The sequence below is a fragment of the Natator depressus genome, chromosome 9 (assembly GCF_965152275.1).
Source record: "Natator depressus isolate rNatDep1 chromosome 9, rNatDep2.hap1, whole genome shotgun sequence".
Lineage (NCBI taxonomy): Eukaryota > Metazoa > Chordata > Testudines > Cheloniidae > Natator > Natator depressus.
In genome coordinates this window covers 25,192,049-25,219,590 of record NC_134242.1, presented here as the reverse complement: position 1 = coordinate 25,219,590, position 27,542 = coordinate 25,192,049, and the positions used below count along the sequence as shown (strand labels likewise).

The 27,542-nt window shown below is 40.6% G+C and overlaps 1 protein-coding gene across 1 annotated transcript in view; it reads right to left on the bottom strand.

Moving 5' to 3' along the window:
* GPR149 (G protein-coupled receptor 149) overlaps window positions 1-27,542 on the bottom strand; it is a 36,615-nt gene that overhangs the window by 4,053 nt on the left and 5,020 nt on the right. The window contains exon 3 of the mRNA XM_074962941.1: window positions 25,567-26,045. Within this exon, the coding sequence (XP_074819042.1) occupies window positions 25,567-26,045 (479 nt within the window). The remainder of the gene's footprint in view (window positions 1-25,566; window positions 26,046-27,542) is intronic.

Genomic DNA, 27,542 nt, shown 5'->3' with positions numbered 1-27,542 from the left:
GTTTACACAGAGAAAAGTCTCTCCAAAGGTTACATTCCTCCCAAAAACCATGTTAGTAAAGGTACAGGCATTACAAAGAGAGTCATTGAAAGAATCTGCATGAAAAGGACTAGAAGAAATTGAGCACTTCTATATGGACTGAAGTAGCATAGCCTCCTGGGGTTCGTCTGTATATTTCGTGTCCCCCTCTGTGCCTGATCCACAGAGAAGGATCATTGATTACAGCTCCTTGCTTCAGAGCCTGGGACTTTAGCTCAAACTGCGAAGACTCAGTCTTTTAACTCTGGAGGTCTCCAGTTCAATCCCTGGTATTGGGCATGCTGGCAACTGTGACAGTAGTAACTGCAGTCCTTGCAAAGCTACAAATGACTGAGCTACCTGGAACACAGGGATTGGAGAGTTGCCCCTGCCTGCAGGGCTTCTCTACCTCCTGCTCTCCAGCAGATCTGCTACAGTTTGCGCCTGGAGTGTCCCCAGAGGGGCAGTGGTCAGCATCTCTAATTAGCCTTATTCCAAGGCAGGAGGAGCTTTGCCCAAGGCAGACTGTCTCAGGCAGATGAATACTTGCCAATTTTGCAGTGGGCCACCCTGGGAGGAGGTGCCAGAATAGTTAAGAGGAGGGATGCAGGGCAGAGGAGAAGATCACTGTGACTCTGGAAAGCTGCAGAGCGCAAATCCACTCCCCCAGACACTCAGGTATGTCTACATTGGAGCTGGAAGGTATAATTTCCAGCCCAAGCAAATGTACCTGCAGCAGCTTTGATTGAGCTAGCACCCTAAAAACAGAAGTATAACCCTGGTAGTGCAAGCAGTGAGAGGAACTAGTCACCCTGAGTATGTATCTAGGGTCCCGGATGGGACTGTACTAGGGGTGGCTAGTCCCTCTCGCCACAATGGCTACCCCTTCTATTTTTAGCATGCTAGCTCAGTCAGAACCAGTGTGGGTATTTCTACTTGTGCTGGAAATTACACCTTCCAGTTGCAGTGAGGACAGACCTTAAGGGTCTGCCCCCTCTGCAGGTAAGGCCTCAGGTAGCTCTTTGAGAGTCACCCAGCTTTCCTCCCTGCTCATGTTATGGGTCCAACATAGCTGGCTACAGGAGCAGCTGCTGTACACAAGGCTGAAGGTTCAAGAAGCAACCAGTTTCTCTTCTCTGGACCCCTTCCCCTCCCGCCATTCCAATGCAGTAGTCTTAGCTTTTTGGTAAACTGGGGGATGAGGAGGGGAATGAAGTAACCAGAGGAGGAAGGGAGAGGAAAAGAATCAGCCAAAAGGGGACTGGCAATAAACAGAAAGAAAAAGGATGTCAAGAAGGGAAAAACCTGCAAACAGACAGACAACCAGGACTGGAGGGAGAAAATGGACAGAAAGAAATGGACAGAAAAAGAGCGATGTCAGCAAATTTGTCAAGACATGGAAAAAGTTTATAAGGCAGGCAGAGTGGGGGCAGCACCTACTAGCCCTCTAACCCTTCCCAAGGGAGGGCTTTAAAAAGGGACTGGATGGAAAGGCTCCAAGGTCAGCAACCTCTGATTTGTGCTACTGTTGTGATGAAGCCACATACAGCTGGCAGACATGAATATTGGATAAATCCTACACTGTGGAGAGGTCAGAGTAGAACCCTAGTTCCTCAGTTCCAAAAACCACAGGCCTTCACTGCTTGAGTCAAAGGGACACTCTCTCAGCTAATGCTAGTAGAGGGGCCATATTCTGTCTAATGGCTAACTACTAGAAGGGAACCAGGTAAAATAAATGGAAGCAGGGATGTGTATTGGGATTACCTGGGAACTGAAAGAGGGTTCCTCCATTTTGACTGGCCTTGATTTTCATCTTCTTTCACAGTCAAGCTGAGCAAATCTTTAGTATCAAAGCAGCTTAGCCCATTGACATGAAAGGTAAATTGGCTCTTGAGAGGGCAAGGAAGGCAATTATTTGCTGGTTATTAAGGAAAAGATATTGTGATGCAACCTGGTAGAATGAGTCAGGAGTTTTACAGGGCTGCCATGCTGATAATCAAGTTGTATGAATCCTTAACACAGATATGAAAAGGCTGCACTTGCAAAGAAAAATGGGATCCTATTGTGCAAGAGAATCTTATTAGACTCAGGCCTCGTCTGGTGCTTGGACAAAGCAACTAGCCTGAAAAGAAGTTGATTTGCCCTGCCAGAAATTGGCCTGCCCTGCTGGAAGGAAATAAAAATAATATTTGCCTTCTTTATAGATTTGTCAGAGAAAGAATTTGTCAAGAATTCTTCCAGTTTACATTAAGTAACAGAGGCAACTGATGTTCTGTGTCTGGGTCCAACTTTTAGTTCTGTCTATAAGTGTGTGAAAGCCAGATTCAATTCACAGTGTAAAACTGAATTCATAGGGAGGGCAGAAACGGTTTGCCTTGCAGCAGTGGAGGATAGTAGGACAGAGAGTGAAGTAGTTCAGAAATTAATTTCCAAATAACTGATAAGACCTAGGACTCAATTCTCAGCCCTGGCTCTAGCTACTTTCTTTGTGCTGTGCAGGCTCTTAGTCCGCACCATTTGAAGTTCTCTGTTCAAGGGTCTATTAGTGTCTGCATTTCTGGCAGCTAATCTGGTTCAGAGTCTGGAGTACTTTCTAAAAAACACACTTAGGTTGTGAAGGACATCTGGAGTGTATGAAAAAACAAGATCAATAAGGACTGAACATGCTAGCACCTATTAAGTGTAAGGTTAGATTCTCGTTTAAGATATTACTAATTTGTAAAATTGGATGTCTTAAAGACAGAGTAAATGCGAGGCCTTCAGAGTGAATTCTTTCTTGAACAGAATGAGTAATTGTCACTGCCATAGTTCTCGCTGCTCTTTCTGCATAGTTTATTTTTAAGTAAGAGATCAACATCCATCTTAAGTAGCCAAATGTTCATGCCAAATTTATGTTTTTCCAGTGTTCAATGAACTATATAATTTCAATAGTTACATCATAATTTATCTGTGTATTAATGGCCAATAAATATTATTAATCGTTATAGCCATTACAGCTGTAGCAGACACAGAATTTAAAGCATAAACTCACAAACTGCCACTTAAATGGCCAGTAATCTATCCCCTGCATGCTTTAACAGAGCAAATGTTATTGAAACAAACATGTTAAAAATGCAAAATATTATGACAAAACTCCAAATCAACCTAGTACTAAATAAAGTTAATAGGCCTTATATTGTCCCATGGTGTTTACTAATAGAGCTGGGGAGAAAATGGCTCTCCCATCCCAGGAACATTTTTGAGATTTCAATCTTTTTTCCCTTTCCCAAATTGGGATGAAATATTGAAATCTCAAAAAATGTTGTGAAGTGAAAAAACTTTAAAATAAGTTGGATTTGGATCAATTGAAAATATTTCATTTTGATAATTTTGAAATGTTTAATTTTGATGTTGACTTTAAAACTATCTCTATAATTCACTCACATTTCAAAATGAAAAGCCATTGTGAACCAAAATCCAGAATTTATTTTGAAATGTTGAAGTGGGATGTGCTGTCAGTTTCAAAACATTTTTCCCAATTTTTTCAGAACTGATCCTTTCTCATGAAGTTTCAGTTTTGACAAATTGTAATTTTTTTTCAACAAAACAGAAAAAAATTCTCAGCCAGCTCTGGTTACTAACTGCATCCCAGAGCATTCTGGGCTCTCTCTCCCTCTCTATAATATACATATAAAAGCAATACCTGTTACTGCACTAGGAGATGAAGTGAGAGCTAGGACAGAGATTTGAGTATTGATATTCCATGTTCATACTGGCCTACCACATTAAAAAGTAGTGCTTCTGCGCTCTACTCTAGTGAAACTTGGTCAGCTCTAATTTGAATGTATTACTATAGTCTTCCCTGGAAGTGACAGGGCCATGAAGGAAAATGGGTCCCCTGGAGTGGTTTCAGCCTCCTGGCTAGCCAGAGATGAAAACCCTCTAAGCAGCTGACCTTCTTTGAACACTTGCGGAATCTAGTACCCTATTAACCTACTGAGTTAGCACAAGGCCATTAGTCCTCTATTTAGATCTCAGTAATGCAAACAAGATCTGACACTCCTTCATGTAGAGTTTGTAACTGAAAATGCACTGAACAATGTGAGCCAAAGGTTAAGGTCTATTGTGGATTCACATCTCTTACCTAGGCTGGTTTGCTTGTGTTGCAAATCTCATGCATGAATGAAATAGCCTAAGTAGAAACTGTATCTGACATATCATATTTAATATAAGGGAGAATGGACTTGGAACAGGAAGAACTTTGTTCGTTCTGCAAGAGAGCAGACCAGATACAGGTCTTTTCTACACCCATGTAAACCTGGAGTAACTCCATTGACTTCTGTGGAGTTACTTTGGATGTAAACTGATATGAATAAGAGCAAAGTGTGACCTTGGATTCTATTAAGCTTGATTATCTTTATAAAATAAGGTATTGTTTACCTACAAGGATATAATAATAAATAGTGTGTCTTGTCATTGTTTGTCTACATCAGAGCTGGCTGTTCTTTTTATTTCTCTAAAGATGTCCATTATGGGTCTACTATTTCTACTTCAGCACCTCTAACTAATCCAATATTAAGTATAGCATTTGGAGTATGACTTCTGTCCAAAACAAGCCTGATTCTGGTACATTCCATGAGGCAGAATTTTGCCTTCTGTATCTTCGTAAACCTGATTTTATGTTTTGATTATAAATCTTTGAATGCAATTTGAATTTAAAAACATTAAGAGCAGGAAGCTGTCTGAGTAATTCAGTGATGGACTCCCATTTATTCTAGTCAGGTTCATTTACCACCCGCAGTGTTATCTGAGTGAAACAATGGTATCTGCAGATGTAGCAGGGATAGGATTCATTCTTAATACAATTAAATTTGAAAGCAATCAGCTGTTCTCTTTTTGAATAATCTACAAGGGCACTCTTCACAAGCCCAAAATGTTTTTGGAGGAAGACTCCATCCTTTCGTCTCTTTCAACATTCCTCCCTCCTTGCGCCTTATATTACAATGGTACACTTAAAAAACAACAACAACAAAAAGAGTATGATTTCTAAAATAAATTTAAAATTCAGACTGCTCCCACACAGTATATACTACAGCTCCTCTTTTAAAAGCATAATTATAAAGGTTCTTTAACTGAGGAATAGGAAGTCTACTGATAGTCTGATTCTCTTGATCACCTTCAGAGAGCGAGAATTTTGAAGATGTCTTGACTTAATGCATCATCCATTTGAATGCATCAGGGAATTATGCATTTGCATAGGGGTGAACAGCTATTAGAAATAAAAAAAGCTCTCTCTTTCTAGTGAAAATGCTTTTTAGTATCCATGATAGCCTAGGCAGTCTAGCAGCATATTAGATTTGCATATTAAAGTAGCATAGTCTGCTAGAGTAAGATTTAGAATATTGCTTCCAAATTCTTTAAGTCTAACACTGTGTTGGTTCTATGATGACTTGTTATAGTTTCATGGAGGCAGGCCACAGCAGCCTGATCTGCATGTGTTCTTAACAAATGCTGCCACTACCAGTCTTTTTTTATTGTAACTCTTCAGGCCAAATGGACACTTGAATTCATTTCAGAAGAGCTAGTCCCTGTGTGGTAACGAGTAGCTCTTTCAAGAGCTTCTCATCACCTTCAACTCCCACTGTCACTGATGGGAACAAAGGATGCTCAGGCCTTTGAGGATCAGACACATACAGCATAGTGTCTCACTAGAGCTGTAGAATGGGGCCTAGGATCTGGCCCTTGCTTCACAAAGAACAATTTGACTAGCAGTATGTACAGTGCACCTTATATCAGTCAAGTTTGTTTTCCATTAAAATGTAAGTGCTTCGATCTGAGAAAAATAAAAAAATTGTTAATATTTTTAAAGATGTTTAAACATGTTATTTCTGCATCTGTGATGCCACGCCAGAAACATACGATTTAGTAAAAAATAAAGATTTGGGCCCCAATTCCATGTGCACAAGTCACACTAACTTCCCTAGGAGTTCCTTGCACTCAGTGTGTATGCACAATCAAGCCCTTTATTTTCTATTTTTACTGTGTGAACAGTGTGTACTTCCATCATGTCTTACCATATCTGTATGAATTCCTGTCTGGAATAGCTGAAGGCAATCTTGTCTGTTAGAATCTAGGATGTTGTTTTCACTGGAGGACTACATATACCAGTACATTCATTTTTTAACACGAAGAAACGAAAAGTTACAGTGGAATAAATAACAGATGTATTCATACCTCACATACATCATTCATACCTCAATGGAAGTCATTCCGAGCAAAGTAATCTCTGCACAATCCCTGCAGCAAATCCTTTTTTTGTTCATGTAAGTCACACACTGTAGCCTATTATGATTGTGGAGAATCGAAAATACTCCTCCCTTTATGAGGCAGGTATGACCCTCCCCCCACTGACACATACAGAGTGAGTTAGATTCTCCCTCCTTTTCTGGCTACTTTGTGCTGCTCAGGCAGAATCTGAGCCTAGCTCACCAGCTGAGAATTCCCCCATGTTGTAGAGCTCTCAGCTGGTGAGAGGCATAGCCAGCTCCTACGCCCACCTGGCCAAGGAGCCATGGCAGAGGCAGTGAACAAGGGGGGCAGCTGTGGTCTACCAATACAGCCAACTGGCACATGGCCAAGCTGTTGGTGTAAGTTAGAGCATCTCTACCACCAATAGTCTAGGACTGGTTCAGATTCACCATAAGAAACGTGGAGGCATAGCTCGCTCTCTGATGGCTTCCTCTTGCTCCTGTGCAGAGCTGATCACAGTGCAGGAAAGAGTCCAGGGCCGTGCCTTATCCATAAGATTTCATACCCAAAGGAAGCCAAGATAGAAAGAATGCTGGGTGTGTGCAGCGTATAGCTTGTTTCCAGTGAAGCTAAAGTAAAATGGCAAATTCTACACCCTGACTCATGAGTAACTTGACTGAAATCACAAGAGAAAGGGCTGCAATATAAACCCCAGAGTCTTAGATTGTTTGAATGCATCCGGACACGTAAACTGCAATTCTTGTTATAACAAAGCTCTATTTATGGAGCCTAGTCTCTCTGCAGCCCGAACTCACTAGAAATGTTGCCTGGGTAGAAACTGATGGATCTGACCCATAATAAAGGTGTTCCGTGAGGAAAAAAAAGTTTTAGAATCTTCTGCTGTATTTCCCTTTGCAAACTGGCAAAAAACTACTACTCAATCCACTTCTGCAAGAAATGTTGGTTATGCACCCATGAAAGAGTAATAAAGTGATTTTAACTTGCAAGTACATAGTTAAGGGAAGTCGTAACATCATCACCTGCTGAAATAGAGCTTGCTCCTGCAAAGTGTCAGACACCACCTAAAAAGGTACCATATGCCTTTAACTTCCATTGATTTAAATAAGTGTTGCTGAGCACCTTGGGCCCTCATGGTGAGGCCATTAATGTTGTGCTCCTCAGCTAGATCTCACTATAATCAATTATGTATTCTGCTTCCTGTGGGAATTATACTTCATGTGCAAAATACTTTTGGTTAGAAGTGTGGGTTGGGAGGAGATGAAGTATTTATTTCGCTAGAGGGAGCCTAGAAAATGAGGCAAAAAGTGTTGTTTGAGGATGATTTATTAATATACCTCAGTTTCACCAGGGAAACTTTTCTATGCATATTTGACATTTTGTACTGAACACAACTGACCTTATTCTATTCACACATGTGGAACTTGAACTCAGCGGGTATGAGTCTCCACTGCCTTGCACCCTGTGCAGTCATTTAAGCACATGCTTAACTCCTACTAAGAAGCATTTTAGGAAAGATTTGTTAGCAGGAACTACATAGTGGCAAAGGAAAAAATCCAGCTCCATTCTCTGAATGTCCTTATTGATTATTAATACACTCTATCCAGAGAATAAAGTCAAATCTGCTCCAAGAGTGTCTTCCGCCAGATAATACTTGTGTTAGCCTTGTGCTAAAAGCAGAGAAAAAGTGCTCTGCAACAAAACAGAGGTTGAACGATGGCTCAAGTAATTTCCGACAGAGTGAATTAGTGAGACAAAAATGACTGCAGCTATATATTGCCAGCCCCAAGCATTCAAAAAATCATGAATTATGCCCTTCCCCCAATCACGATGTTTGCATAAGAATCGGAGATTACGAAAAATACATTCTGGATTCTTTTTAATTTTCCTTCTGGTTTTGGAGCCTTTAGGTTCATGTTTTCAAGCTTTTTCTCTACAACCATAAGGGCTAGAAACGGCAATTTCTTTAAAAATAGAAGAAGACATTAAAAATATTAAAGGCAAAAATTATTCAGCATTAAGAATGAAATTGTTTTATCCTCATTACGTACTGTGCATCTATGGTCTGTATTTATCATCCTCATTCTGAGGACCTTTGCACATCTACGCACAATAGGAGGGGATAAGGCCTGGCTGCCATAAATATTTATTCACACAACTATAAACACTGGGTGTGAATACCTGTTTCAGACTGGAGAATCATCCAATGAGACCCGGATGATACTGAACAGGGACTCTTTAGAAGTGGCTTCATCACTAGTTCATATAGAACTAGACTAAGATCTCAGTTACACAAATGCAAATCTACAGTAACTGCACTGACATCAGCTAAGTTAGAATACTTTCTCATCAATACTTTATCACATTACAAACCAACAGTCTCCTCTCGAGAAGGCCACATATGAGCCTTTTCTTGTGATCTACCCTGTTCTTTGACATCCTAGTCTCATACCTAAATAGCCCCTGGGGTTTGTTTCCCCCTAGACCACTTCCTCTCCCTCTTCAAAGCCACATGAACAGAGTAAAGGTTGTAGCTAGCCTGCAGATAGCCACAGTCAAAATAATGTAGGGAGATTTTCACCTATGACCAGCATTAAGTAATTGGGAATAGCAAAATGTTAGAAAACAGCCTTGTAGAGCTCCTTTATTCCTCAAAACAAAAAATAAAGCCAGACTGGAAGCACACTTGTTAGGAACACTTCTTTGGTGTTCCTTCTCCTCCTTCAAGAAAATATCTGAGGCATGCTACATCAAACTCAAAATCTTTTAACTGTGGAAGTAAATTAGGATTAATTGAATTTAATGCCACTTTAATTCTGAATAAGAACAACCACACAGACACTTAATGCAATTTAAGTAATCCATTTTAAATTCACACCCTTAATTTATTTGGATTAATTTTCTGAGTAACCCTGTGTAGACAAGTCCCTAGAAGCAGTAACCTTGTGAGAAGTAGAGCTTGGCTTGGCCTGTCATCACAAATTGCTTCCTCACTTTCAACAGCTGTTGTTGACTTGTACCCCTTGCATACAGCTGTTTCCTAGCTCTGCTGGTTAATCCTTGCTTTGCCGGTCTGGAGCACCAGGGCTTTCTGACCCTGTCACACTTGCCCCCCTTGGGACCTAGACGGGTACTATACCCTGTCAGAGGGTTAAAAATAGGTTTGTAACAAAAAGCTAGTTATAAACTTAAACACAGAGGGTGAAATCGTTGCCCTATTGAAGTCCATAGCAAAACCCAAAGAATCTACTACTCAATAATATAAGCTATGTAGTGCTTTTCATTCCTAGCTGTCAGAATACTTTATAAAGGAGGTCAGTCTTATCCCCATTTTACAGATGGAAAAACGGAGGCACACAAAGGCGAAGCGACACTCCCAAGGTCACCCAGCAGCAAAGCCAGGAATAGAACCCTGATCTCCTAGGCCAGTGCCCTGTCTGCTTCCCCTAATGGCAAAATAAAACTGAGTAAACCTCTAAGGGGTTTGTGCACCTAATAACTTTTAAGGAATGCAGACTATAGCTGAACTATATTTTTAGAATGTTTCCACGGATGCCTTCACTGTTGCTTTTCATGGACAATGTTTTTTCTGTTTACTTTAAAATAGACTCTCTTCAAATCCCCTAAAATAAAAATTAACTGCAGTAACATTTATTACTGCAGTAATTTGGCCTTGGAAGGCTGACTGCAGTAAATTTAGAGGCTGGTAGCTAAAGGAAGAGATGAGGTCACCCCAAGTGACTTGGAAACCAGTCATTGGGTAGGACAATGGCAATCTGTCCAGATCTGTACTTGGAGCAAATTCATATAAAAAGGAGCAACAGATACTGTTCAAAATAAGACAGGTTTCAGAGTAGCAGCCGGGTTAGTCTGTATTCGCAAAAAGAAAAGGAGTACTTGTGGCAACTTAGAGACTAACAAATTTATTTGAGCATAAGCTTTCATGAGCTACAGCTCACTGCATCGGAAAATTCCACTGAATGCATCCGATGAAGTGAGCTGTAGCTCACGAAAGCTTATGCTCAAATAAATTTGTAGGTCTCTAAGGTGCCACAAGTACTCCTTTTCTTTTTTCAAAATAAGAGCTATACAAATATAAGTTGGCATCTGTGCTTTTTGTAGTCTGTTGTCTGCAAGAGAAGGGAATGAGCTCAGCAGCCAGCACTCCTTAATAGTCAGCAATTAGATAGTGCTACGTGGGGGTATTTAGTCATGCCCTGCATTGGGGAAGCATAGCTGGGAAGGGCAAAATGCATCTCAGAGCCTTTGTGTCTCTCCTAACACTGACATTAGCTGGGTTCCAGCCTGGTCCCTAGTAGAAACCAGAATAAGACAAAGGGTACTGTAATGCAGTGATTCTCAACCATGGGTATACGTACCCCTGGAGGTACGCAAAGGTCTTCCCAGGGGGCCTATCAACTCATTTAGATATTTGCCTTGTTTTACAAAGTTTATAAAACGCACTAGTGAAGTCAGTACAAACTAAAATTTCATACAGTCAAGGACTTTTTTATACTGCTCTATATGCTGTACACTGAAATGTAAGTACAACATGTATATTCAAATTGATTTATTTTATAATTACATGGTAAAAATGAGAAAGACAGCAATTGTTCAGTAATGTGCTGTGACACTTTTGTATTTTTATGTCTGATTTTATAAGCAAGTACTTTTTAAGTGAGGGGAAATGGGTACACAACACAAATCAGACTCCTGAAAGGGGTACAGTAGTCTGGAAAGGTTGAGAGCCACTGCTGTAATGTACACTAGCTGCCAACAGCAACTACAGCACCCAGGGAACAGTCAAGCTCAGGAACCACCCTAAACCACCAACCATGTGGAAGCACAGCACAGATGCTGCACAACTGGATCTCCATATACATAGGGAGTTCTCCAGGTTCTAGTTAAACCAGGTCTAGAGCAGCTATGTGCTAAATAGATATTAGTGCAAGATATTACTCTTGCAATTCATCAACAGCATTCTACAGGTCTAAATTTTAATTAAAGTTTTATACAAAATACAAGACCATGTTTATTCAGACTTATATTTAGATATATTTTGTATACAGAAAGTTTTAACTGAAGATAAAGAAACACCATTCAAAAAGTTTTCTTTCATTCTCTTCAACTAAGCAAGATACCATTACTTGATCACCTTCATATTATTCAAATGACTACATGTTTTTTTTCCTGCTGTGAAATTTTACGAGAGCCATTCATCATGGGTCTCAGTTTCTTTACATTTTATAATTGCTGATATCCTGCAGAATACAAGATGCTCTATCACTACACACTGCTTATGCTAACATTATTATAAACAATCAATATGGTGCTACAAAAAAGGATCTTTGTCGCTCAAATAGATTGCATTTAAATAGGTCTTCTGCTGGCTGAATACCTGATGGTTCAGGGGTGCAAAATCGTGTGCATGACATCAGTACCGAATCCACTGAGTAAAGAAACAGACTCGCCCAGCAGGACTTGGTGTTGGGTCTGGTTTTTGACAGACATTTACTTTCACTCTGAACACCCGTTTTACATGCTACAGTTACAGTGGAAAATAATCGGGAACATAGGACTGCTCATTTCGATCTGCGTGCATAATTTTTTTCAGGTGAGCAATTGAGAATTTGATCATTTTTCACTTCTTTTGGGCATCTGCTTTCATAATGCTGTTAGGCATTTATGGTAAATCATATAATAAACCATTTATCACGCCCCAATAAAGAGTGTGTAAAATCATTAGTGTGCGGCTGCTCTGAGTGTGTACCTATCCGAGATCACAGGTAAGTACTTGGAGCGGCTAGCCCCTCCCAGTGCTCCTGTTGCCACAGCTATCCTCTATTTTTTAGTGCGCTAGCTAGACGAGAGCTAGCCTGAGTATGTCTCCTTGAGCTGGGAATCACACCCCCCTCAAAGTTTAGACATACCCATAGTGTAGAAGGAGCCTAGGTCATTTCATCAGAGTGATATCAATCTCGTTCATGGTATTGTCTGTTTACTCAGAACAGGCTGTCTGATATCAGTAGTGGCTTGGAGCAAGATTCGCTCTCATGTATACAAATATAGTTCTTCAAATACAGATGTGGAAGGATGAAATGCCTACTTTGATTTTGACGATAGCTTGGTATTCTTATGCTTTTCTGTGCTTTTTTGTGGGGGTTTAGTATTCATAAAAAGATGCTTCTTGAGTGTCAGCTCTGAACACTTATTTATTCACCAAAGAACTACAGAATAAGCAGCCACAATGCAAGACAGGCTTCCTCACTCTATTGTGTCAATGTGACTGAGCCCTGACCTAGATAGAGTTTCTCTAGAGCCTCGGCTACACTCAGCTTCCCAGCCCTCTCAAATTTTTCATTGTTACTACCACTAGTGCAATTCCACGGATTCTATCGATAGAGGGAACTTTCTAAGTCTTTTTTGTTTTGAGCACTTCTCTTTTCCAATACCCATCTATATGAGCTAGTGTGTGGATATATAAGACAGAAGGCCTCATTACCCTATGACACCAGTTTTATAGTGGTGTAACTCTCATTGACATCAGTGGAGTGATTTTTGATTCATTACTTTCAAAAGGGAGAAGACAATCAGGCAACAGACTCCTACATATGCAAGTCTCCAACATGCTGTCTAGGGGGTACAACATACAGTCTCTTGGAACCTATTTCTTGAAAACATTAAATGAAAATGATTGGTGCCCTTTAAACTGTTTTTCTTTAAGGGTCTTAAAATAACAAAAAAAGGACAATGCTGCTTTCTAAGATGCAAATTAAAATGGGTATCCTTACACATGCATCGCTGGATAATGAAGAGTGAGTCAGCAAGCAAGGTGAGGAGGCAGCTTTAAAAAAGGATTATTCATGCCTTTCTTATGTCCTTGAATTAGTTCAGGTAAGTGAGCATTACACACAGTCTGAGACGCTACCCTGCTCCTCTTCCTGAGTTATCTACCTTGGGGAGCAGTAAAGTACCCTGAAGAACGTTCAGTCTCTTTACAAGTTATGTCCACATGAAGTAGTACCAGAATTTTTGCCAAACTCTGACCAAGAATAAAGTAAGCAATGACAGTTCTAATTGTGAAAGTTTTGGGATGAATCCTTTACTGAGACAAAATTACTGTTACATAACATGGGTGTTTTGCCTGGCAAAGAACTGCTAAATTTGGACCTTTGTTGTTTTTTGGTCAGACTGTCATTATTCACCAGCTTCAGTAAAATAGTTTTTCTAATTTTGAAAAAGTTTGCATTGTTCAGAGCTACCTAAACAGATCAGAAATCTCCATAGGTGCTAGAACTAGGGGTGCTGCCGCACCCCCTGGCTTGAAGTGGTATCCATCATATACAGGATTTACTGTTTGGTTCAGTGGCTCTCAGCACCCCCAATACACAAATTGTTCCAACACCCCTGGAAATCTCTGACCTTCAAACCCCCGCCACTACCCCAAAATACATATCCTCAGCTACTGGATTAAGGCATTTGTTCCCTTGAGCCAGTTTTACTTTTTAGCACTATTTATTTTTCAGTTCCGCTTCCCCTCTCTTCTTTCCCCCAGTGTTTTTAGAGCAAGGTCAGACAGTCTGACTCTCAACCTTCAAACCTGTATGACACAAAATGTGACGAAAGGACTGAAATGTTCTTAACATCTGTACCATACGTAATGATAGATAATGGTGTGCAACTATAAAATCCATTTTTAAGGATGCCATCTCACTGTGTGAATTAGCTTTTTTAAAACACTAGAAAGACAAATTCCATCATCTGCAGAAATAAGAATTCCCTCACATGGGTTATCAGCTGAGTTTGAATTCCATATTCTGAGATCTCCAGCACAGATCTTTACTAGCTAAGCTAAAGGAGGAATTGTTATCCCCTAGGTGGACCACTCTGTAGAGATGGATTTAACACAAACTTGACTAGTGGATTACAAAACTATTTGCTAGACAATAGTAGTCTACTGGAGATCAGGAATCCCGGGTTTTACTTCTGTCTTTGGGAGGGAGTGTGTCTAATGGGTAGCACAATGGCTAGAGACAGTATATCCAACCCCGTAGATTTTGCACATTCATTCTGAGATGCAGTGTAGCTGAATGGATAAAACTTGGTTCTGTCACATCAGTGACCCAGGTGCTATTCCCAGCTGTGCCTGAAGTGACACCGAGGTGAGATCAGAACTCAGTGCACTTTCCCTACAGGGTTTTTAGATAGAAAATCTGGCAGCGTGGAAGAACACCTTTCCCAACATCTGTAAGTTTGATGATGAGGGAAAGGTACACTGTCTCTTAAAATGAATTATTTTCCAGTCAAAAAGGAAGATTTTAGAATGTATGAGACTGGAGTTACCTGGTGACTTAGGGAATACTGCATATACCCACCAGCATAAGCTTTGAACACACATTGCATTGGAACAGACCTGGAAGAAAATGTACTAGACAGTTTTATAAGACAGAAAGGGGTACATTTTCAATGTACTGTGTATGGATTTAGCCACTTGACTTCCATTAACATTAGTGGGAGAAGCAAGATATCCCTCAATAGCTTTGATTCATCTACACTCTGATTTAGTACAAAACACTGCATCTGTTAATTCTGCCTCTATCCACATCTTTTCAGCAGAGACCTTGCTTGCTCTGCAGAAAAAAAAATTACAGAAGCTTTATTTTTGTGTTAGTATTTTACCATAGTTAAAACAGAGGCAGAAACATAGCTCTTGGGGCAACAAGATAGTCAGGCAAATCTACTAGAAGGTGACAGAGGAGCAAGGAAGGAACTTGAGAAGGAAGGGAGAAGAGGATAGAGAGGTGTCAGAGTATTTTTGCGAATACAGACTAACACGGTTGCTACTCTGAAACCTATAAATAGATGAGAAGTGACAAATAGGAGCACATGCCAATCTAAAGATAGATAAAATATGAACTAGTGTTACAAGATATGTATGTTCTCATTAATCAGATTAGCATTTAGTTTACCATGCTGATAACTTCCACTTGTTCCTTGATCACAGTGAGCCACATTCTAATCCCCTCACTCATCCTGTATAGTTCCTTGCTCCACAAGAAGTCCCACTGAGGTCAATGGGCCAGGCAGAGTAGGGTGTTTCCAGAAATGGAGCTCTATATAAATATGGCATTTAAAGAAACCAGAAGAATAACCAAGGAAATTGTTCTATTTCTCTCTATTGTGACTGAATAGAAAATTAATTTTGAAAAAGGTTAATTTGTGGTTAAATTTCCTGACAGGGAAATCTGTGAATACAGCTGCCCACAGGTCTCTGAGCCTGAGCCATGCAGTAGATTTAATTTTGAGTCCTCCTCTGCTTGCCTCTCAGGGGACCAGCTATGTCACCGGGGGCTGATTTGACCAAAAAGGAGCAAGTGAATATTGTATTACTGTTATTTAATGGCACCAGCAGGGTGCTGGATCCTTTACAAACAGATGAGACTATCCTGTTGCACATGCTAAACAGACACAATACAGAAAAAGGACAGGAGCAGGTGCTATCTATAGCTCGTAAAACATTGCATTCCTACAGGATTTAGGTGCTCCAGAGCAGGAGAAGCTTGCTGCCCTAAGTCTATTTTACCCTAATTTATTGAAAATATGAAGGTTTTTAAAGATTATTTTGATGAATTGCATCTTAGGGACAAATTTTGCTCCTCCTCCTCCACAGCTCCAAAAGTGGTTCAGTTCTGATGTGCAAGTGGGGGGCAAGGAAATGCAGTGGGTGCACATCTCCTGTGCAGTATGGAACTGAGAACCAGGGTGGCTCCCTACTTGCCAGCATGCAGGATATGGGTCAGACTGGGATTATGGCAACGCAGAGGCTCCAAAGTATCTGCCGCTACATAGCTCCGCTCCGCTTCCCTTTGCAGAGAGAGGGCACATTATAGCCACTACAGCTTCAGGAATCCCCCCCTCCAGGCTAAGGCTAAAGCTCTTTCTCCCTTCCCATCACAGCTACTTGGATCTGGATCTCCAACTCTAAGTGTTTGTGTCCTATATCTTACATTTTTGTACGGCTGGAGATCCTTAGCTTTCCAACACCTGTATTTTGCCTGGCAGAAGCATAACTAACTACTTCATTCTCAGCCTATAGCTATCAAGGCTGCCACACCGAGTGGGGAAGTCTTCTTGTTAATAGCTCCATTTACACCAGCTGAGGAGCTGACCTCGTGTTTGCCGGACCTTGTATTCAGCCGCCCAACGATTCTGACATTGCATTGTTTCACAAACTTTATCAAGCGGTTACTAAACAAAATGGCAAGTAAATAGGAATACATACTGCTTCCTACCTTAATTTCCAAATTTTATTTCTAAAGTAACCATTTATGAATTCCAATACAGAGCCAGATCTGGTCTGGTTCTTAATCGTGACTAAGTTATTGACAATATAGGCTCTTTTAATATGGGATTATTTCTGCTCCTTGATTGGTCACAGGAAACTTTCAAAGCGAGAAAATAATGAGTGATGAGTAACAAACAGTGAAGAGCCTTGTTCACATATGTATCCAAGTATTTGGAGGGAAAACAGCCATTCTCCGAACGTTTGTGCAAACAAACATGGACATGATCAAAATAAACACTTTGGGGAACATTTCTAAATATTGTTTTTAAAGAACCATCTATCAGAGAAAACACAATTCCACTGAGATTTTCAAATCTGCCCATGGATTTAGGTGGTCAATTCCCATCAGAGTCAATAGAAACCGTGCATCTACCTCCCATAGCGTCAGGGGGGCAGCCGTGTTAGTCTGTATACACAAAACCAACAGGGAGTCCGGTGGCACCTTCAAGACTAACAGATTTATTTGGGCATAAGCTTTCGTGGGTAGAAAAAAAACACTTCTTCAGCTTTGAAATCTCAACCTTCATGATTAGATTTAAAGTAACAAAAATCCACAGTAATTCAGACAGCCTGCAAATCGAATTCCCAATATACCTGAGCTAAATCCCATAAAGAGGTTAGACTGAAAAATGGGAGCCTATTATACTTTTTATAAAAAAAGCAATGATGAGTTTACTTCTAGTTGAAACTATCTGTTCTGGAAGGCTTAGAAGTGGAAGAAGAAACTTTTTGTGTTCTGTCAGACATTTTCATTCCCTGCTCTCTCAGACTTGCTTCCTTGCACCCAGCAAGTAGTGTTAAGCTAAGTAAGGGGCCCAAACCTGCCATCTTACATGAATACTAGCACTGACTACTTGACTTCACTAGGTCTATTGGTGTCATGACTGCTCGTAAAAAATATCACAGGATAGGGCCCAAAGGGCTAATAGCCTGCACACGCAGTAAAGAGAATTGTTGAAGCTCAACCCATAGTTCTAGTGGCATTATGATGATTCTATAATTCTGTTAACGTTGCTCAAAGAAGAATAATCCTCACACAAAATGGCATAGAAAATGCATGCAGCAAACATAGCTGTGACAAAAAGAAATAAGTGGAGTTACAGCAATATAAAGCTGTTGCAATGCACTGGTGATATGGACCCATCAAATGAATCCCTGAGGTAATTGCACTGAAGAGAAAATGAGTTACACCAGAGAGGAGTTTGGTCTAACATCTGGAGTAGGGTACGACTAGAATATTATATATTAGACCAGGGGAGGGCAAACTACGGCCCGTCAGGGCTTTCAATCCAGCCCGCAGGATTGCCAGCCCCATGGCACAGTGGAGCTCAGGCAGGCTGTTTGCCTACCGTGGCCCTGCGCTGCTCCTGGAAGCGGCTGGCACCATGTGCCTGTGGCCCCTGAGAGGGGGAAGGGCAGAGGGCTCCATGCGCTGCCCTCGCCTGCAGACACCGCCCCCTGCAGCTCCCATTGGCCGGGAATGGGGAACCACAGCCAATGGGAGCTTCAGGAGTAGTACCCGCAGGTGAGGGCAGCGCGTGGCAGAGATGCCTGCCCCACCCCACCCCCAGGAGTTACTGCCGGACAGGTCTTAGCCCCTCTGTGCGCCGCTGCCACCCTGGAGCCGCTCGAGGTAAGCAGTGCTGGGGCAGAGCCCGCACACTGGACCCCTCCTGCACCCCAAATCCCAACCCCCTATCCTCAGCCCCCTAACTTCCTGCCTTGAGCCTCCTGCTGCATCCCTCCTGCACCCCAACCCCCCTGCCCTGAGCCCCCTTCCACACTCTGCACCACCTGCCCTGAGCCCCCTGCCGCACCCCACACTCCTCCTGCACCCTAACTCCTTGCCCTGAGCCCCTTCCTGCACACCACTCCCCCCCCACCCCGTCCTGTACCCCAACTCCCTGCCCCAGCCCTACATTCATGGCCCTGCGTACAGTTTCCCCAGATGTGGCCCTCGGGCCAAAAAGTTTGCCCACCCCTGTACTAGACCCCAAACTGGTACAGTAGGTGTAGGTCAACTCTCAAAGATAGAGTGAGACAACAGTCTGTGAAAGGACCCAGTCAAATCTACTCCATGTTCATTTTGATGGGAGCCCATATAAAATGTACTGCAATACATAATCAGCAGGGATAGCCCGAAACATTAGAGGTTACAATAGAGTGACCACAGAGTTTTGAACCTTTATTATAGGAAACCATCATTTTTTTTAAATAAAGGGGAAGGATATTCTGTATATATGGCCCAGTTTCTGGGTATAAAAACTGCTCCTTTGTAGTAACCATTTTATACCCTGCTCCTTTGTAGTAACCATTTCTTTCTGTGCTGTTAAAGAGCAGTTATGTAATCACTGGAACTGGCTGACTGCAATTAGTTGGGTGAGGGAGAATGAGGGTGGTAAATTAGTTAATGGTCTCCCTAAAAGGTAGACTCGAAAAAGGAGGTTACCTGGGTTAGAGAAGTGCATTCTTGATTTCTATGCTGCATTTAAATAGTGCTTTTTTAAAGGCTCCTGGGAGTTGCCGTTTAACAAAGTGGACTTACAGCTATTTTGCTCTAAAGTAACATGGGTATGTGACTGAGTGTACTCCCCCTTCCTTCTCTCCCCCATGTTGCTTTTCTCTTACCTTGTATCCAGACCTTGAAACTGGTGCACAGCACTGACCTGGCCATAAGGAAAACAATATGACAGAACTGATAGCATTCTTGTCTGATAATGTGCACTTACACTGGCGGAAATGTGATGCTTTCCACTCGCAGACAGGAAGCAACATGGCAAACCATGCTCCTCCCTAGCACGAAAGCATGAAAACCAGTTGCAATGCACCTCCTGAATGTAAGATAGCCAGTATAAAGCTAAATGAGAGTTGATCTCTGCTGATCACAATGTACTGTACTTACATCTCCAGATTATTAAAACATTGTATATAATATATAAACATAGCATTTATCTTAAATTATTGGTTCCCTTCAGTATATTTCCTGGTAGTTTGTTCGCTCTAATTTTAAATTTGCAACTACCCTTCTGTAAGAGGAAAATAAAGCCAACCACATCCATGGATTTTCTGTCCATACCTTATCACTAGAATGCTCCAAAAATCCATTACTCAGACATCACTGTTACTAGGAACTAATTGGTACGACAGAGCCAGTCAGCAGATGCTCAAATAAGTGGTTTCCTTTCCCCTCGCCAAATAACATTACATGATTTTGAAAGTTCTACAGTTATTGTTTTTCAGAATCTTTGGAAACAGCTATTGAAAAAAAAAACCTTTAAAACTAGGTAACACCTGCCCACGTCCTTATGGTTCAGATCCATTGCTCCAACGAGTATAACCCGCAGAATACTGGATATTTAGTTTTTGACGAGTTAGACCAAAGCTAGTTTTTAAGCTGAGTGTCCCATGTCCTTTGCTATTTGGACATTCAACACATAAAAATGTATGTCCACTTAGTTGGTTGCAACAATATTTAAAGTTCACTTTTAACCTTATGTGCCTTGTACTAAGTTATTAAAATTCCTCTTTACAGATCTGAGAGCTGATCCCACCCCATTGAAGTCAATGGAGATATGCAGATTTATACTAGCTGAGGACCTGGCCCAATATTGCTTAGCACTTACACCGTACCTTGCTTTTTCAAAACACTTTGCAAACATTAATTAACCTACATGATTGTTTTATTAATCATGTACAATCCTTTCTCCCAAGTCAGCCCAAGATCCCAGTAGTTTAATTCTGCTTTTAATCCTGGTGGGAATCTCCTTGTCTTGCTCTTCTCGCCAACGGGGCAAATGTCAGCATTGTGGAGATCTGCAAGTTCGAGTTGAATGTCAGAAACAAAGAGATCCTGTAACTAGCATCTTGAACTTTAGACCTTCGAAGCATAATAGCCTGACAACCACACACTCTGTTAGAATTTGGAAAATGTCAGTAAAGCACAAATTGGGATTCTGGGCAATGGCAAGTGGTGAAGTAGTCTGTCCAAGAAGTGACAAACACAGTCTCCAGGGCAAAGGAAGCCAGCCACATGCAGTCACTGCTAGCTGCTTCACAGAGAGATGCTGGCATTAGCTATAAGCAGAAGTCACAACAGGACGAGCAATTTGAAAGGACAGCCAAAGAAAATGGTAGAGGAGTTCTGGTTGAAAAAGTGACTGGAGGCTACCGCAAGGACAGTCACAGTTAGTGATAAACCTATTACAGCATAATCTGACTTCGTCAACTAGATTATACAGGATACGTGAGCAAAGGCCAATGCATTAAAACTGCTGAATGGTCATTTACTTTTTGCAAAGAGCACAACTGTTCATCTCTGCAGGCTGTAAGTGACCAAACACTTGCATTTTAAAAAAAGGGAGAGTAAATCCAACATATTCAAATGGTCTCTTTATTTTATGAACAGGTAGGAGCCATCCAGCCCCAAATACCTGCCCCTATTGATTTAACTTGAGCCCACTATGGCAGCTCCAGCAGGGTTTCAGGTGACTTCAGGATTCAAACAAACAATGGCACACCCCTCCATTTGTAGGTCCTAATGAAAGCCTTTCAGACCCATAGACTTTAAGGCCAGAAGGGACTATCATGATTATCTAGTCTGACCTCTTGCACATTGCAAGCCACAGAGCTTCACCCATGTACTCCTGTAATACACCCATAATGTCTGGCTGAGTTAATGAAGTCCTCAAATCTTGGTTTAAAAACTTCATGTTACAGAGAATCCACCATTTACTCTCATTCAAACCCGCAAGTGACCCGTGCCACATATTGCAGAGGAAGGCGAAAACCCCCAAGGTCTCTGCCAATCTGACTTGAGGGGAAATTCCTTCCTGATCCCCAATGTAGCTCTCAGTTAGACCCCAACCCTTTGGAAAAGTTAACTCACACCACATTCCCCATTCTGCAGGGAATGCTACACAAACAGGACCAGGAATCCCAAACAGTCCAAGATCAGTGTCCCACTCACCATGCTGTTGAGCTTTGGCTCCGGTAGGCAGGGTTCTCATAGGAAAGGCAAATTCCTCCCGGGGAGCCAAGACCACACCCATGACCTAATCCTGCCTTTTTAAAAAGCCTACTTTCTTAATCAGACCCAGTTGTCATCTCCTCCCTCCAAACCTAGGCAGTTAGATATTCCCCTCGGGGTATGGCAGGTACTTTTCCTCTTTTCCCAAGAATCTTATTAACCCTTTTTTCCTGCTTTCTGGCAAGTGGGATAATTAAACCCTATCACCTACCCCGGAAATGTGTTCCAGGAGCTTACAGAGTCTTCCACTTATTCCTGTAAGACCTGAGTTACCCAGGAAAGAAATTTCTGTAGTATCTGGCTGATGAATCTTGCCCATATGCTCAGGGTTTAGCTGATCGCCATATTTGGGGTCGGGAAGGAATTTTCCTCCAGGGCAGATTGGAAGAGGCCCTGGAGGTTTTTCGCCTTCCCCTGTAGCATGGGGCAGGGGTCACTTGCTGGAGGATTCTCTGCTCCTTGAAGTCTTTAAACTACGATTTGAGGACTTCAATAGCACAGATATAGGTGTGAGGTTTTTTTTGTAGGAGTGGTGGGTGAAATTCTGTGGCCTGCGTTGTGCAGGAGGTCAGACTAGATGATCATAATGGTCCCTTCTGACCTAAATATCTATGAATCTATCACTTGGATAGGCAGCTGGTCGTTTTATATGTGTGACCACTGGAGGGCAGTGGACCTACAATAATTCACACAGCCCAGTAGTGTCCTAAAATGTCACTGATGCAGTAATGCAGCTTTTTCAATTTTAACCATCTTTCTTGAGCATTCTAGTCTTTCATTTTACGTGTAATATTTTGCTCATTCATTTAAGGAGAGAGATTCTTGTTTTTCTTCAGCATTACAACCCTGTATAAAAGCCAGTAGGAGACTACCTTATTGATTAAATGGTGTTTTTCCTATGACCAATGAACTAATTAAGCACTCCTTAGTGTCAAATGCAATCAGAATAAAGGTCTGAAATTTTGTTATTTACAAAACAAGTGACCTGATTCCTGAGGTTTCAATCAAATAAAACGAAGGATCAAATTGACCAGTAATTCAGTAATGAAGAAAGCTCTGTATTGTCTTTTGCATTACATTCTTTTGCCTATGCTCCATGTTTGTTCTTGGACATCTCATCGTCAGATCACATCCTTCAGGATTTAACCGAAGGAGCCTGGTGACATCTGAAAGTGAGTAGGCAAGACCGATATTTAAAAGTGTCTCAGAACCGATTCACAGCAGTGATTAGACTATCAGACACAAAACAGGGTAGGCAACCCTCCCCTCAAAGAGCCTCCATGGGGTTTAACTTGAAAATGAGCCACATTCATGGTTATTAAAATATCATTATTGGCATTATTTAAGGCTGGCCAAAAATCGCTGTGCAGAAGCATGACCACATCGAGCTAGAGAAGGTGTATACAAGCTAGGGGCAGATCATGGGGCTGTGCAATAACAACACATGCTTTACCCTTTATCACTCCTAAAACCTGCCCTGGAATGTTTTCCACAGCTCAACATGTAAAGAGTCTTTGGACTGTAAACTCAACAGTCCTGGGGGAGACAGGATTGAGGCACAACACTTGCTCACTATAGGTGCCATTATAGATATAGCTGTTGAGGGTTGTATGTATCCTGAAGCCAGTATTTGGCCTTTAGTTCATAATCATGAACTTTTAAGGAGGCAGGAAACCCAAGTGTCCATTGACTGCATTACAATACCAACGATCTTTGCATTCAATACAGATGAGCTAGCTAACAAATATTTTCTCCCTTCTGTTAGGCACAACATGATTTTCTTCAGCATCACTTCTTGCTAGGCCTTTCCGCCCTCCTAAAACAAACACATTAATTATGGAAAATCAAATAGTCGTACCCATTTCTGAGTCCTCCTGTGTCTTTGATACAGTATACAAGACATTAATGTGGCGTAGGTTTGTTCTATACCCGTGTTTATTTTTTTGGATCCCATTTCAAATGATCAGTGCCACGGTTACAAATGACAGCTTTAAGTAGTCACCAGTAACAGGAATTCTTTTAGGTGCAGAACTCAATTATATTCAGAAATCAATGCAAAAATTCCTGTGTCCCTAACACCCATGAAGGTGCAATGGCATTAGGAATGGAGCTCTCAGAGCAAAATATCACCATGTTAAGGAGATCAGTATACATTTTATGTCTCAACAGTTCTTGATATGTCATCAGCATGGTAGAGAGTACACGAATGAGTGCTGGGAACGTGGAAGAGGAAGCATGTTGGCCCCAATCATGCAAACTGATCCACATGGGAAGGTCCCAGCCATCATGCAGAAACTAGAATGACTTCAGTGGGAATCTCTGCAGGCATATGAGTCAGACCAGATTGCAGGATCAGGACCAGCCCAGTTTTACATGACATACATCTTATGTCCTTGATGCTCCTCTTACTCTAGTCTAAGCCATAATTAACTGCATTCAAGCCAATGAAATTAAACCACCATAAATTGAGTGTGAGAGCAGAATTAGGTCCTTTATCTACAGGACAATAAGAGACCAGTTTATCGACGCCTAAGTAGATCATTAAACTAAAATGACATATATAAGGAGTTTATCTTGAACCAGTTATTCCACAGTGCACTAGAAGACTAACCAGCTCCTGAGCACTGCTCATTGTTAGTAACTATCCAAGTTATAAAGCAATCAAAGGGATAATCATACTAAGACTTGCAATGTTGTGGGTCCAAAAGAACGGTAATCTTGATACCCATATTGAAATCCACAGTCAACTGCATTTCACTCAGTTGTATGAATAAATAAATGCCTGGCATGTCATCCAAAGGACATGTCACATTTCATTTGGGTCTTCTGCTAAAACGCCTACCATGAGATAGATTCCCATCTGACAGTCTGCCCTGAGTAAGAACAACTAGTGTCAGAGTCACAGTTCAGCCCCTTTCCTCTCTTGCTTCATGGGGGAAGAAAAGTGCCAGCCCTTTTCCTGGTACAGCTTATTTCCCCCTCTGTGCCAGCTCAGATGCACTGGCTGGCATGTTAAGGGAGGGAAATCCAAGGCTCTATGCACTCCCTTCCCATCTGAGTGGGAGGAGACTGACGGCAGCTGCAGGCAGGAGAAGAAGAGGGTTCTTTATGTCCTTTACTCTCCTGTACAAGCATACAGCAAGGGCCATAATCTTGCCCTGTGTGGTTAATGCATCCATTCTTACACACAGAAGAGTCTCATAGGAAAAGTACACGTGCAAAAGTGCAAAAATTAAAGGGTCTATATATTGTTTAATTATGAATTGCAGAATGTATTAATGCTCATTTTAGACATTTCAAATATGTTTGATTTTGTTTTCCTTTCTAGAGAACTAACACATCAGAGGTGAATCAACTAAGATCACTGATATATATTATAGCTGTTTTGAACTGGTGGGTCAGTTTTTATAGGGGCCTTCACTGAACTTCTAAAATTAGGCAAACCAATTTCTGCACACATGTTCTTCACTCCCGTATTTCTACATATTCATTTTTCCATGCTTACACATTTTTGCCCATCCAAAATTCAGGCATGAAAAAGTGTTGGCACACATTTAAAAACTGCTTTTGAAAATTTGATCTTTTGGTTAATAGGAGCATTGTGTCACAATGTAAACTTAAAATCATTTAAAACCCTTCACACTGAACTTTTTATTATAGTGTACCACCTCAACACATGTAGCACTTTAGGAAAATCCATAAACTACTGGTTCAAATGGGACACAATTCCAAGAGCAGAATTAGAAAATAGATGGGAAGTGAGAAGAGGCTGCCAAAATATATGGCTTTAAATATTTGGAATTAGAACCTGTTTAGCTGAAGGGAATTTTTCAACAAAATTAGAAATGTATTTTAAGATGCTTTTATACAAGAACTCTTTAAAACTCTTCAAAAGAAGAAAAAAAGAATGAAGAACAAAACCATGCTCTACCTGACGGGGAGTCCTTTCAGATTTGCTCCTGCACCACTCCCAATCTGTGAGTTCTGGTTTACGGCTCTCCTCATGAGACAGCCTTCTTTCCTGCGCTTCAAAAAATGTTGATTTGTCAAAGTTTCTGACCTCCTCTCTTTTAAAGGCTCCTACTTTGTCAGAAAGAAGACGGTCCATGCTTTTGTCCTTGGCAAGTTCTTGTTTAGTCTCCGTACTTTTGCCCTTGCTGAAATCTTTAAACATGGAGCTATCCTCGATGGGTATGGTGCTGAACTCAATTTTGGCGGATTTAAGGATTTTGCTGCTATCTTTCTGAGATTCTTGTGTGTTTTCACAGTCATAGTTCATCAGGTTATGATAGGATATAGAGTTATCATCACCATCATCATCATCATCATGGTGGTGGTTTTCATGGGATATCTTGTAGATTCCATAACCTTGTTGGAATGACAGATTGAATTCAAAACCCCTCCTTTTTGCTAAACAGAAAGAGAAAAGCTCTAGTTAAAGCATAAAAAAGTTACATACAAGAAACACCGTTAGAAAATGTATTTTAAAAAATGCCTAATTTTATCTGTAAATTTAAAACTAAAATACAAGTTGGTTACTTTTAACAACAGACTTTTTGGTATCCATAATGTATGAATTATTATGGAAAATTAAATACTAACCATAGCATTATAGACACTCTGGTAATTAGCTTATTTATTCCTTTGTCAAAGCATGATAGAATTTCTATGTTCTGAAGGTGGTTCTTTGCCAGAAAATAGGAATAGTTTCACCCATCATTTTTTAAAGAACAGGATTTGCAAAGTCTTATAAAAGTTATACTAGAAGTAAATAACCAAATTATGGTTCATTTCGCAGTGTATCTCAGTTTCAGCTAATGAGAAATTCCCCAAACCCCAAAAAGATAACATAGCATGCTTTCAGAAAAATACACTTAGAATAATAGAAATATAGGACTGGAAGGGACCTCATTAGGTTATCTAGTCTGGTCCCCCACACTGAGGCAGTACTAAGTATTATCTAGACAATCCCTGACAGGTGTTTGTCTAACCTGTTCTTAAAAACCTCCAGTGATTCCACAGCCTCCCTACGTTCTACTTCTGAGAATCAATCAGAACTGTACTTCAGTGCCAAGAGGCAAATAAGAAAAATACATTTCTACATTAGAAAACAATCATGTAGGTGAACTAATTCCATAATCAGTTTACCTTCATACAGAGACAATATATACATTCCACATATAAAATTATATTCTAACATCAGGACTCTGACTAATTATTTTAGTTGATATAGTAGTTCAGGAATTAAGGTAAGAGTGCTCTACCTCCACATATCCCCTTAATTACTTCTCTCCTCTACCATAAATTCCCTCCATTTCTTCACCCTGCATTCCCATTTTCATAGTACTAGATACAGTAATTAAAAGGTATGTCTCTTATCAAATCATGAAAGCATTTTCCTCACAAATCTACCTAAAAACATTTTAAGACACAAAGTACAGAGAACCATTTATAAAATAGTGTCTTTATTCAGCATATAGAGTCTATTTCTCAAAAGATAGTATTAAGTGTGAAATCACAAACTCAACCATTATTCTGTTAAAAATCCAGAATAGCTTTTAGCTCGAACATCCTAAAAACAAAGCATTTCTATTTACTAGGGCTGTTGATTAATCACAGTTAACTCACAATTAATTCAGAAAAATTAATTGCGATTAAAAAAATTAATTGTGATTAATCACAGTTTTAATTGCACTGTTAAACAATAGCATACCAATTGAAATGTATTAAATATTTTGGATGTTTTTCTACATTTTCATATATATTGTATTCTGTGTTGTAATTGAAATCAAAGTGTATATTATTTTTTATTACAAATATTTGCACTGTAAAAATGATCAACAAAAGAAATAGTATTTTTCAATTCACCTCATTTAAGTACTGTAGTGCAATCTCTGTAGTGAAAAT